The sequence below is a fragment of the Equus przewalskii genome, chromosome 22 (assembly GCF_037783145.1).
Source record: "Equus przewalskii isolate Varuska chromosome 22, EquPr2, whole genome shotgun sequence".
NCBI lineage: Eukaryota > Metazoa > Chordata > Mammalia > Perissodactyla > Equidae > Equus > Equus przewalskii.
The window spans coordinates 34,429,625-34,443,012 of record NC_091852.1 but is presented as its reverse complement, the minus strand read 5'-3'; the positions used below and the strand labels follow the sequence as shown (position 1 = coordinate 34,443,012).

Sequence of the window (13,388 nt, the reverse complement as noted above, 5' to 3'; positions counted from 1 at the left end):
GCAAGCTATGGTGAATTAACTGACTGCTTCTCATCAACTTTTTCCAAAGCGTTTGTGAAGGTGTGTGCGAGTGGTACGTGTCTGCCACCTGTCAGGATTAGCTCTGTGCAGAGGCAGTCTCCAAATTTTTATGACTACACACCACTTTAGGAAAAATATATGAGCTTGCACCCCAATAGATGTAAAGCTCTTTCTAAATTAGTAATATATTACTGTAAATCCACATATAAAATATTAGCAAAAAATTGTCTTTTTAGGTAAAAAAAAAAGTACATATTCTCAAGTTTACTCCCCATGTCACAATGGATTATTGTGTATACCCTACTGATGGGAGAAAATGGGGAAGATATGTGTGTTTGTTATTCTGGTTGCAAAAGAATGCAGGGAATGAGAAATAAGATAACCTATAAATAGGGAAAGTTGTGAATGTTAAGTTCTGAGTGTGAGATTTCATGCAAGTTGCATGATTCAGTGTTTTGAGTCAACCTCATTGAAGTATACTTCACACAATAAAATCTACCAATTTTAAGTGTACAATTTATGTCGTCATATAAGCATCCACACAATCATGCTATAGACCAGTTACGTCATCTCAAAAAGTTCCCTAATGTTCTTTTGTGGTCAATCTCTTCCCCTTGCCCTCAGCCCCCGGCAACTGCTGCTCTCCTCTCTGTTCCTATAGTCCTCCCTGTTCCAGAATTTCCTGTGACTGGAATGGTAGAGTATGTAGTCTTTTGGTCTGACTTCTTTCATTCTTAGCATGCTTTTGAGTGTCATCTGTGTTGTTCTGTGTATCAATAGTTTATTCCCTTTCCATTGTATAGCTCTCTCACTATTTGTTTACCCTTAAAACTTAAATATCTAGAACACCCGGTAAAATTTATCGTTCAAGTTTTGCATAGTGTTGTTTCATCAGTTTTTAACTCAGCAAGTACTGTTAAACTTTACCTGATGGAATAGCAAGCTGGGTAGGCTTGAAATTTGGTAATTTCTATACCCTCTACCCAACCCCATTCCTCTTGCCTTGATATTTGAATTAATCCTGAAGGAGAAAGAATAAAAAATTCCAATGGAAACTGGTCATGAAAATAAGTCACCAATATGGGGGTTGGCCTGGTGGCGCAGCGGTTAAGTGCGCATGTTCTGCTTCTTGGCAGCCCAGGGTTCGCTGGTTCGGATCCCGGTGCACACATGGCACCGCTTGGCACACCATGCTGTGGTAGGCATCCCACATAGAAAGTAGAGGAAGATGGGCACGGATGTTAGCTCAGGGCCAGTCTTCCTCAGCGAAAAGAGAACTGGCAGCAGTTAGCGCAGGGCTAATCTTCCTCAAAAAAAAAAAAAGAAAGAAAGAAAATAAGTCACCAATATGGTTATAATGGAATAATTTTTTAAGATAGCACACTCTGCAAATCTAGACATGAAATCAAAACGTACATCTCATAAACCTGTGATTTTGTTCTGGGTGGTCAGGATTCCCTATAGCTCAATGTCATTGTAATTAAAAGATTCAAAATAATCTCAAAGGGGAAATATTTTTAGTTTTCAGCTAATCATTTTAAGATTTTCCTTTAAATTATGCATTAAATTTGACAAGAAGTTCATGTAATAGAATAGGAAATTAAATTATTTTGCACCTGTCATTTAGAGTTAAACTACTTGCTTATTTCTTTTTTTCTTTTTTAAAGGGTTCTTCTTTTTTTTTAAGATTTTTTTTTATTATTTCCTTTTTCTCCCCAAAGCCCCCCGATACATAGTTGTATATTCTTTGTTGTGGGTCCTTCTAGTTGTGGTGTGTGGGACGCTGCCTCAGCGTGGTTTGATGAGCAGTGCCATGTCCACGCCCAGGATTTGAACCAAGGAAACACTGGGCCGCCTGCAGCGGAGCATGCGAACTTAACAACGGGGCCAGCCCCATATTTGCTTATTTCTTAATATAGGTTTCCCCCACTGTCCGCAAGCAGAGCATTCCTATAAAACCCTTTATAAGGTGAAATGGTATAAACCGAAGAGTCGTTTACGATCAATTTATATGGGAAAAATTTTTGAGCATTCCCAAACCCAAAAAATGACCTACCAAATAACACATAAACCTAAATAACTACCAACAGATAGTGAAAGCAGGAGCAATGTGATAAATACACATGATATGTAGAGTAGAGATAATTTATGTACAGCGTGGTCTCACTTGCCAGAATCGGGAAGCCAGCAAGCACACTGGAAGCTGAGAGGTGATGGCGGTGGTGATGGAGGGGGAGTTAGGCTGAGTCTTCAGAGGTTGGGGTGGTGGGAGGTACAGGAGACTGGGGTGTCGGAGAGAGAGGAAGAAGGTCATCTATTAACATCTCATCATCGTCATCTGAATCCATCAGGGCAGGCAGGTCACTAACATCTACACCTTCTATGTCTGTCTGCCTTGAGGTCGAAGGTCAGGGTTCGTTGTCTGCTGAGGCTAATGTGGAAGCCTTGAAATAAACAGTATGCTTGACTGCTTAGCCTCTATAATGGCTCGCTGCAAAATGAACGCCGAACACTATTTTCGCTTCTTACCTTTTTTCTTAAAAGCAAAACTCCTCGTATTTCTTTTGGTTAGCGAAAACGGGTACTCATGTAGGTCTTTTGTAAAAGTGAAGTGGCATAAAGCAAACTTTCAGATACTGGGGGCAACCTGTGATTCAAACTCTGCTGGAGCAGAGAGGCCCTTGATCTCTGCTGTGTTCACTGTTCCTCCCTCCTTTCCTCGTGGACAGAAAGAAAGGCACTGTTTGTCCTCCGTGCTGTGGCTTGGTAGTGGCTGGCCGTGAACACAGATGGATTCGTTCTTGGACTGAGGATTCTCTGGACTTGAGGCCACCTCACCAATTATCTCAAAGCCTCTTCCATCTCTTTATACCCTTTCCTTCTCGGCTGTCCCTCTCTCCTAAATAAGAAAAACCAGTCAATGTCATGTTACTTTGATTTTAAAACTGCAAGGTGCTCTGATGTGAAGAAAAGCTTCAAATAAAACCATGACAATTGATCTTACTACAAAAAAAGATTTAGAAAATCCCTCTGCAGAGAACTGGGTGCCAGATTTCTACCGAGTGATAATCACCAGTTCCAGCGAGATCACCAAAGGAAGTCTTTTCATTTGAAATGCTTAGATGTAAACATTTTAAGTGTTTTATACTTTTTCTGAACCCGGTAAAACTGGTTTATATGTCTAGGTTGTTGGGTTTTACTCACTTTTCATTGATAGTATAGCTAGTTATTTTAGAAGGAAATCAATATAATACCTTGCATTTCATGTAACAAGATAAATCTTATTATCCTCATTTTGTACATGACAATTCCCAATGTAAAGGGTTATAGGTCACTGAACTCGGGTTACAGATGGGAAGGCTGAAAGGAACTGACTCACCAACTACAAAATCAAAAGGAAGAACAAGAATCTAGTTACATGCTCTGATGTAATTTATGAATACATGCAAAGACCTATGTCCCAGAGTGGGTTGGTCAGCAGTCACAATATTCATACTGGCATGACAGGACTGCATTTTTGTTTCATTAATGTTTATTCTGTGAGGATACCTAATTTTTTTTATGGCTCTTACTCACTCTGGTCAAGTTTACTTGACATGGCAAGGGAGCCTAGATTTTAGATCTGTGCTTCTCAAACTATCTGTAAGGAAGGACCAATTTTCCCCCCTCATCAGTCTTCAGCCAATATTTAAGTTAAATGAAATAAAAATAAATTGCTAAAGAAGAAATTATCATGCCCTTAGTTGTTACAGCAGTGTCAAATTGTCCTGAAGGTTTTACAAATGGTCACTCCCAATTACTTGTAGACTGGTTTAAAAAAGCCCTGAGACTAAGGTCTGAGGTCCTTTCTGAATAGTGTATAAACCACTCATGGAAATTCTTGCCTTAACAGAGGAATCTTCAGCCACTGCTTGAGGATCACTGCACCAGCCCATGCTTATTTCTGTCACAGAGATCTTCAGGAAAAAGGAACCCGGGCCTCCCCTTTTTCCCTTTGATTGTCTCTAACTCCCTTCAACCACTTTATCCAAGGATATGCTAATACTGGTAGCCTTTCCTAGCACTGAGCTTGCAAATTTATTACGTAGCATGAGAAAGTCAACTTTGGTTCTTGCTGCAGTTTCTCTGTTTATGAACGTGATGGTATTAGACAATCTTGATCAAATGTGAACGATGGCTGCTTTGGAAAGAACTTCTGTGGCACTTCATGCTGCCTGGATTCAGAGGGTGCCCTGTCAGGGGGATTCCAGTTTGAGTATGTAATGTTGATATTTGTCTTGCTCCCAGGCACGTTTGTTTGCAAAGATGTTATATGGTTCTTCTATGTAAGTATAAATTGCTGCTTCTGTTACTACGATAAATGCAGCTTCTCTTTATGATTCAGGCTCCCCCAAAGTTCTAAATCTTGCTTACCTGGACCTCTTCCACCAGAAGTAAGTGGGTTAACGTAACAGTCTCCATTTCGGTGGAGACAGCTACTCAGGACTGAGAGTCTGAAAGGCAGTGGTTTTAGAAATAGCAGCAGGCATTGTGGCGGGCCAGGAGAAAAGAGAAACCATATGGGACTGCTGTGTACTGTGGGGAGAGAGAAGACAGGAGCGGGTGGAAAGGAGATGCCTCAGGTGGGTTTGATCAGTTGCTATGGTTTCTAAGGCCTATTTTAATACCAGGGGCTGCCAGCTGTGTAAGAACATTATCGACATGCAGATTTAGGTGCAGGGTACCTGGGAATAACCTGAGGAAGAAATGACTGTTTACTGCTCAGGTTGGGTTTCAGCCTGAGATATGATCCATACTGAAAGGCTCCCTAACAGAACAATCAAGAGAGTAGAATTGAAGGTAAAAGAAGAATGGTGTAGAAGACGACATTACAGAGACCAGCCTTGTTCAGGTCTAGTCCCACTCCTTTTCTCACAAACTCAATGTGCCCACCTGGGAAATGGCATCATGGATGACAGTCACTACGCTCCTTGAACTTGGAATCAGAATTTCTGTGTTCGAGTCCTGGACCCCAAGTTAGCATCTTGGCAACCTTAATAAGCCATCTCACCTTTCTTCACCTCTGGTTTCTCATCTGTGAAACATTTGCTGAGCTCTGGAAGCTATTATGAGGTTCAAATGAGATAATCTATACAAAATCACAATTTATTTCTCTATTTACGTACACCACCAACACTCCCCCTTGCTTCCCCTATTCCACAAAAGGATGTAAGGGAGACCAATTGCTATGAGTGATACTTTTTAAAGATGGCTATCCAGCGTCATCCAGAGTCACCATGTACACACATTATTATATGACTATTCTGAGCAGATAGTTGCGTGAGAGTGTTGATCTGAAGGCTAATTTTATCAACAAGATGAGAGAGGGACATCTGTGTTTCATAATTCATGTAGGAATTGACACCCCCATGAACACACCCACACATATACTCTGTGTAAAATGATAGACTTCTAGGAGTGAGTCTTATAAGGAAGAGCACGTAACTGTTAGAGCTGCTTTCTTTTAAGAAGTAATTTAAACAAATGGCAAGTATCTCCTTAAAGTCAAACCAGTTGTCATGATTCAGACCATACAATTGTGGTCCAGAGAGAATTTTATATCGCAAGGCTGAGTAGAACTATCTACAAGAGAGAATTTTCCGTTGCAAAAATAGTGTAGTTCCCTTTATTCTGCTTCCCCTAATAAAACATTCTACATAAGCCTAGTACAATTATTGAAACCAAGAAATTAAGATCGATACCCGCTATTAACTAATCTAGAGAATTTATTCAAATTTTGCCAATTTTCCCACTAATGCCCTTTTCCTGCTCTAGGCTCTGTAGAAGCTCACATTACGTTTATTTGTCCTGTCTTCCTAGTCCCCTCCAATCTGTAACTGGTCTTTGGCCTTTTTTGTTCTTGTTGTTAATCTTTTCTGACCTTTACATTTTGAAGAGTACTAGCCACTATTTTGTAGAATGCCCTTCAATTTTGGTTTTTCTGATGTTTTCTCATGATTAGATTGAGGTTATAATTTTTCAGCAAAAATACCACAAAAGGGATAATGTGCCCTTCTCAGTGTATGTATTAGGAGGCACATGATGATACTTGTCACTGGTGATGTTAACTTTGATCACTTGGTTTAGGTGGTGTCTGCTGGGTTTCTCCATTATAAAGTTATGTTTCTTCTCTTTGTAATAAAATAAGTATCTTATTTTGTTTTTTTCAGAAGATTTTATGTTTTCTTAAATTGAGAGTCAGGGTTGGGGCAAGTGTTGTTCACAGAGGGTACAGAGTGTCTTGTCCTGATGGAAAGAAGCTGTGCCCTCAAAAACGATGGAGTCGTTATTTAAGGGTTTGAATAGATGTCTCACAATCTATGCTGAAATGGAGTGTCTGACATTACATTGCAGGATTTTTAAGTCCTACCTCCAGGCAAATCTCATGGTTCCTAGCAAAAATGAAAGTGTGAAATGCTTTTTAATGTATATTTAACAACACATAGTCTGGTGATTACTGATGTGTATTCTCTGTGGATTCTCTTTGCTATCAGAGGAGGATGTTAAGAGACAACATTTTTACACATTTATTCTATCTAAATCCATCACATGTTTACTTTCTAAATATCTGTAACTGTCGTTTATAACAAGATCATAAAAACTCAAATACTTTAAGTCTAACTCAAACGTGGAGTTATAGGATTACAATCAATTTCCAGGGAAAGCACAATTACTGTTTCTCCTTGCTCTACCTTATGAAATTGCCTGCTATTAAATGACGCTAAAATATAGTCATTTAAAAAAGAAAAAAATATGGTTTAGTAATGGGGGTATGGAGGGCAATACTACTTTTTTCATCTTTTTGATTCAGAGATTCACAGAATAGCTCCTATTTGAAGGAATTTTCATCATTGAATCCAGTGTCATGTATGCTTGTGTTGAAGAAGTAAATTTCACAAAATGTGCCTAATTCCTTCTATGGTGTCACTATTTAATACGGATTAAGGTACCATATTTTGCATTTATACTGGGTTGCACAGCAAGAGTTCACGTCTTCTACTAATATATGCTAAATAGTTGCGTATTCTATAGACCATTGTTGTTAAAATAGCAGTAGTGAAGGCATTTTAGATCACAGAGCCCCAGTGGTCTACATTTTGTTTGCTTTGACGTTATTAAACTCAATCTGTTTCCCTGTGACTCTAATTACTACATTTGCATGGCAGAAAAGTTTGCTTTGTGGGTCGACTTTTATTAACAGTGCTTGCGTGTTATTTTCGGCTCTCGCTCTCGGTGTTTCATGAGCAGACAGAGCACCTTCAGTTGCCTTGAATAATTATGCACAATCAATAAGTTTTTGTGTTTGTCTCTGTTGTTTCTTTGATGTGGCCTCTAGGATGCTGCCGGCAAGGTGCTGGACCGCTGGGCCATCATGTCTCGAGAAGAGGAAATCATCACCCTTCAGCAGTTTCTGCGGTTTGGAGAAACCAAATCCATTGTGGAGCTGATGGCAATTCAGGAGAAAGAAGGGCAGGCCGTAGCTGTACCATCTTCAAAGACAGACTCAGACATAAGGACTTTTATTGAGAGCAATAATCGCACCAGGAGTCCCAGCCTCCTCGCTCACCTAGAGAACAGCAACCCTTCCAGCATTCATCACTTCGAAAACATCCCCAACAGCCTTGCGTTTCTGCTTCCATTCCAGTACATAAACCCCGTCTCAGCCCCACTCCTCGGATTGCCTCCAAACGGGCTACTATTAGAGCAACCAGGACTGAGGCTGCGGGAACCAAGCCTTTCCACCCAGAATGAATATAATGAGAGCAGTGAATCGGAAGTCTCTCCCACACCTTATAAAAACGATCAGACGCCCAATAGAAATGCCCTGACCAGCATTACTAATGTGGAGCCCAAAACCGAGCCAGTCTGTGTGTCCCCCATTCAGAATTCCGCCCCAGTCAGTGATCTGAACAAAACTGAACACCCAAAAAGCTCATTCCGGATTCATCGGATGAGAAGGATGGGGTCAGCCTCTAGGAAAGGAAGAGTGTTCTGTAATGCATGTGGGAAGACATTCTATGACAAAGGTACTCTCAAAATTCATTATAATGCTGTTCACTTGAAGATCAAACATCGATGCACCATCGAAGGTTGCAACATGGTCTTTAGTTCCCTCCGAAGCCGTAATCGCCACAGTGCAAACCCTAACCCTCGCCTTCACATGCCTATGCTAAGGAATAACCGAGACAAAGATTTAATTCGGGCCACATCAGGAGCTGCCACCCCCGTCATAGCAAGTACAAAATCAAATCTCACACTCACAAGCCCTGGCAGGCCCCCAATGGGTTTTACCACTCCCCCACTAGACCCTGTCTTACAGAATCCTCTCCCTAGCCAGCTGGTGTTTTCTGGGCTAAAGACTGTCCAACCAGTTCCTCCATTTTATAGAAGTTTACTCACTCCAGGGGAAATGGTGAGTCCTCCAACCTCCCTCCCAACCAGTCCCATCATTCCAACCAGTGGTACTATAGAGCAGCACCCCCCACCACCCTCTGAGCCAGCAGCGCCAGTAGTGATGATGGCCACTCATGAGCCCAGTGCTGACCTGGCACCCAAAAAGAAGCCCAGGAAGTCCAGCATGCCTGTGAAGATTGAGAAGGAAATTATTGATACCGCTGATGAGTTTGACGATGAAGATGATGACCCCAATGATGGTGGAGCTGTGGTCAACGACATGAGCCATGACAATCATTGCCACTCCCAGGAGGAGATGAGTCCAGGCATGTCTGTGAAGGACTTTTCTAAGCATAGCAGGACCCGGTGCATTTCAAGGACTGAAATAAGAAGGGCCGACAGCATGACTTCTGAGGACCAAGAACCGGAGCGGGACTATGAGAACGAGTCTGAGTCTTCAGAGCCCAAACTAGGAGAGGAATCCATGGAAGGGGATGAGCACCTTCACAGCGAAGTGAGTGAAAAAGTCCTGATGAACAGCGAGAGGCCTGATGAGAACCACAGTGAGCCCCCTCACCAAGACGTCATCAAGGTGAAGGAAGAATTTACAGATCCCACTTACGACATGTTTTACATGAGCCAGTACGGACTGTACAATGGTGGGGGGGCCAGCATGGCAGCCCTACATGAAAGTTTTGCCTCGTCTCTGAATTACGGCAGCCCTCAAAAGTTCTCCCCAGAAGGTGACCTGTGTTCTAGCCCAGACCCCAAAATCTGTTACGTGTGCAAGAAGAGTTTCAAAAGCTCCTACAGCGTGAAGCTTCACTACAGAAACGTTCACTTAAAAGAGATGCATGTCTGCACGGTGGCTGGTTGCAACGCCGCCTTCCCCTCTCGCCGGAGCAGAGACAGGTCAGTAAATCTCCATTGGCTGCTCCTGCTGGGGGTGGAGGGTGCCAGTCATGTCGGCCTTAACGTTAAAAAATCCAACTTAGATGTTTCTGATGCACTGTAAAGACTGTCCACAGTGACCACGTGATAACCAAGCTGCCATGCTCATGAAGGATTGGTGCTTGTTATGATGAAGCATGCAGATCATGTGCCATCTTACCCAGTAATGCACGCCATTGTTCTCTGTGCTCTGTGTGTGTGTGTGTTTGTTTTTCCATGCATCTAGGTGTGAATAAGTTAACTATGTACACAGTTCCCTGCTTCCCCGTGAATCTTCACTTAGAAGCCGCAGCTTCTGTTATTTGTATTTCTGCTTTGCCTTGTGGCTTTTTAATTAAGTCAATATAATATCTTCATACACACATATTTATCCAATATAGAAACAGAAATTTACGGATGGAAAGAACCATAGGTCCAGGACATCGAGACAGCCTGCATCTCTGTAGGTATAACCAGAAATGTTATCATTCTTACATGAGTATTTAGTGTGTCCTTGTATTCTTTAAGAGTCATGAAAATATCAGAAGAAAATGGACCAAAGTAATTGTTAATATGGGGAAATGGTATGACGTTGTGGGTTTCTTTATTTTAACTTCACAATGTCTTTGAGTACATCTCTAAAATATAGACCATCATGGGAATTATGCACAGAAGGAGAGACATGCATCTACGTTTGGGATCAGTTAGAATATGTTATGTCCAGCCTTCAGATGACATCACACCTTAGCTATGTAGCTGCAGCTCTGAAACAGTTGGGCTTAAACAGAAGCAGCTGGTCCTAAACCTACAATGTTCTTTTTCAATCCTAAAGAAAATGTAATATAAATGGAATGTGTCAAGGTGGTCAGTGGTGGGGTAACACAGCTATCTGACACTTGTGGAGATAAGCTTGTGAGCAGATCATTTACATAATACACGAGCCCAACTAGAGTTACACGCCAGTTAGTTCCTCCTGTTGTATCGGATGTGGTTTTTTGGTTTTATGTTGTCTTTCTAAAATATTTTTAGAGAAAATTTTATTACGTGGTAAAAATCAGTATATGTAGAAGAAACAAAATTAACTAGGAAGTTTCCAGATAGCCACCACCCAAATTCTAGTGCTTATCAGTTGGGTAGTGTTCTTTGACAAAGTAATGCATTATAAAAGTACCACTGAAAAGTAGTGACCTGCCTCTAGAATACTCTGTTTTGTCTTCATATTTAGAAGATCAATCTTTTCTAAAATAAAAGTTTAAAAAAAGGGGGCTGGCCCCATGTCCGAGTGGTTAAGTTCACGCACTCTGCTTCAGCAGCCCAGGGTTTTGCTGGTTCAGATCCTGGGCGTGGACATGGTACTGCTCATCAGGCCATGCTGAGGCAGCGTCCCACATAGCACTACCAGAGGCACTCACAACTAGAATATACAACTATGTTCTGGGGGCTTTAGGGGGAAGAAGAAGAGGGAAAAAAAGAGAAGATTGGTAACAGTTGTTAGCTCAGGTGCCAATCTTTAAAAAAAAAAAAGTTAAAAAAAATTCTCCGTTGTACTGAAATACAAGGGGCTCAATCCATGAAAAGCAAAATTTCTGGGAAAAATAAGTGACTTTCTTTATACAACTCAAAGCATTCACCATCCCCTCTCCCCACTCCCACTTACCTTTTTCTGTAAAAATGGTTTACGGTCACAAAGTTATTTTCAATTCTGAGTTAATCATTGACAGTTCCAGAATACAACAGACAAGAAGCTGTACTTGAATAATAAAATGTAATACTCTACCCAACCCCCCCACCAAGTTTGTGAGTAATATTCATTCTTTTAAATTTGAAATAGTACACTTGTGATAATGAGGTTAATGCGTTGGATTTTTTTTAACAAAAATAAAAGACTCATGAAAACCTGCATAAAATATTTATGGAAATGGAGTGTTTGAAGACAAGCCAAAATTTAGGCTTATTTGCATGAATTCCTATCACAGTTTTAGTTGGTTTGCTGAAAATATTGCAAGTCATAACACTGGAATAAATGATTCTGAGACCAAATGGCTACAACACCCAAGCGTGGTGCTTTCATTTATGTCAAACCACTAGAAAACACAAGCGCTTGTGTTTTTATGTCCTAATGCATAAGGAGGTACTGTTGAAAGGGTGGTTTGTCTGAGGAAAACCATTTATTGATAGAAGGAGAATATTTCAATCTCCATCTTTATTCTGAGGATTAGGAGCTTGGCTCATGACCAGCCATATAGAAGTTCAGACGAGTGTGTAGGATACTCTAGATGGGAAGAATAGTACAGATAGTCTCCCGTGTGTGTTCAAGAGACTGCAAACCTTGGAAGACAGGGGATACATTTCATTTGGGGGAAATACCACATCACACCTAAACTTTTTAATTCTGGAATTTTGTCACATGATAAGCAAATTGAAAAAAACACTTGTACAAAGAAAGTTTTTTGATTCTCACTTGAAATTTTGCTTTTCAAGAAAACTCAGATCTTTTGATTCCAGGTTAAAAACTTAACAGAAACTCTAATACTTTAATTTTGAAATTTTTTTTTCTTAAGAAGAGAAGTGTTCATCCTTGTTGAGGTCCATGACTTGAATTAATATGTGATATAAGTTTAGCCACCTCAAAATAACCAGAAATAGTAATGCCATTGGGGTACCAGCCTCTTCCTGCATCTCAGCAGAGTGGACTCAAACAGAACTGTGCTCCTGTTTCAGCCTGTTATTGTCATTTTATCAACTAATGTCCACCTGTAATTTAATCTCCTTATTCACACAGCCTCTTGGATCTCATCCCTGACCTACCGTCTCGACTTACCTTCCTCTTTCTCTTCACTTTTACTGTATTAGTCATGAGAACCCCAGGAATTTTGTGTCCCTGCTTTTTTCCTCTTCAATTCACTGTGAAGCTAAGACAAATTTTCTTACCTTTCTCTGAGCCAAGAGACCTTCCCAAACAGAAACCTCCTTTGCCTTTAATCCTGCTGTCCTCAGGCCCATTTCTTTCCTCTCCCCAGAGTTTCAATGCATCCATCCTTGACTCTGCAGTGTCTTCCTTGTGCAAATAAAGCATTAGAGGGGATTTTGAGTGGGGGCTGAAGTGTGCAAGGCTACAGGGTTACTAGGACGCCTGTGATAAAGCTAACAGAATAATCCTTTTCCTTCTGTTGATAAAAGCAGCCTTCTTGTCTTCAGGCTTAGAACACCTTACAGGAGTGATGCACAGGTCTTCTTGGGCCTCTTCCAAGGTGGTTGTCTATACGTGAAGGAGTTGGATTTTTGGTTTCCAGATAGGCATGTTAGTAAGATGGAAGTAGAAAGATGTTAAATACTGTGTTTTAGATTTGGCATTTAGTTAACAATGATTTCCAGATCTTTGGTTATGATCTTTCCAGATTTTATAAGATCAAGTGAAGGCTTTTTGAAAAGCAAGAATGTTCTTTGTCTAAAGTCACAAAAAGGGAGAAGAGAGAGAGAGAGTGGGGCACATGTAAGGTTTGTGAGGTCTGAGGATTCCGAGCACAGTGTGGAAGGTATCCTTTTCTATACAGTTGTAAATGCGTGTGAGTTTAATAAAGGCAAAAACAAAGAGGACCATTCCACACTAATGACAAAGAGCAAGCTAATATATGCAAAGTCCAATTCATCTGGTCACTAGGTGGCTATTAGAATAGTTTTTATTCTGAGTTTTAGAAGTGAAATGTAAATTATTTTCTCTGTAAAGAATTCAGATGCTAGAAAGTGATTTGCTAAAGTGTTTAAATGTATACTGGTAACCGTGTAGAGTAATAGTCCTGAAACTCTCTAGACACCTTCCTTTCTTCTTGTTTATCCTTTGACTTTTCTGCTACTAAGATAGTGTTCTGTCAGGGAACAGGAAGCTGACCCTCAGTTTTGAAGTATACATATGAAATACTCTCTGGGAAGAAGAAATTCTAGCTGACTGACCTAGACCCTACCATCTTCATAAAGGAAATTGTCTTGGAAACAATGTCCTTGTC

The 13,388-nt window shown here is 40.7% G+C and overlaps 1 protein-coding gene across 17 annotated transcripts in view; it reads left to right on the top strand.

The window, feature by feature from the left end:
• BNC2 (basonuclin zinc finger protein 2) overlaps nt 1-13,388 on the top strand; it is a 416,788-nt gene that overhangs the window by 388,260 nt on the left and 15,140 nt on the right. For 13 of the 17 annotated variants that reach the window (XM_070589725.1, XM_070589739.1, XM_070589732.1 and 10 more), the window contains one exon: nt 7,397-9,366. In XM_070589725.1, the coding sequence (XP_070445826.1) occupies nt 7,397-9,366 (1,970 nt within the window). Of the gene's footprint in view, nt 1-7,396; nt 9,367-9,785; nt 9,848-13,388 lie in introns of all 17 variants that reach the window. The other 4 variants (XM_070589737.1, XM_070589738.1, XM_070589741.1 and 1 more) reach the window with 1 other exon arrangement.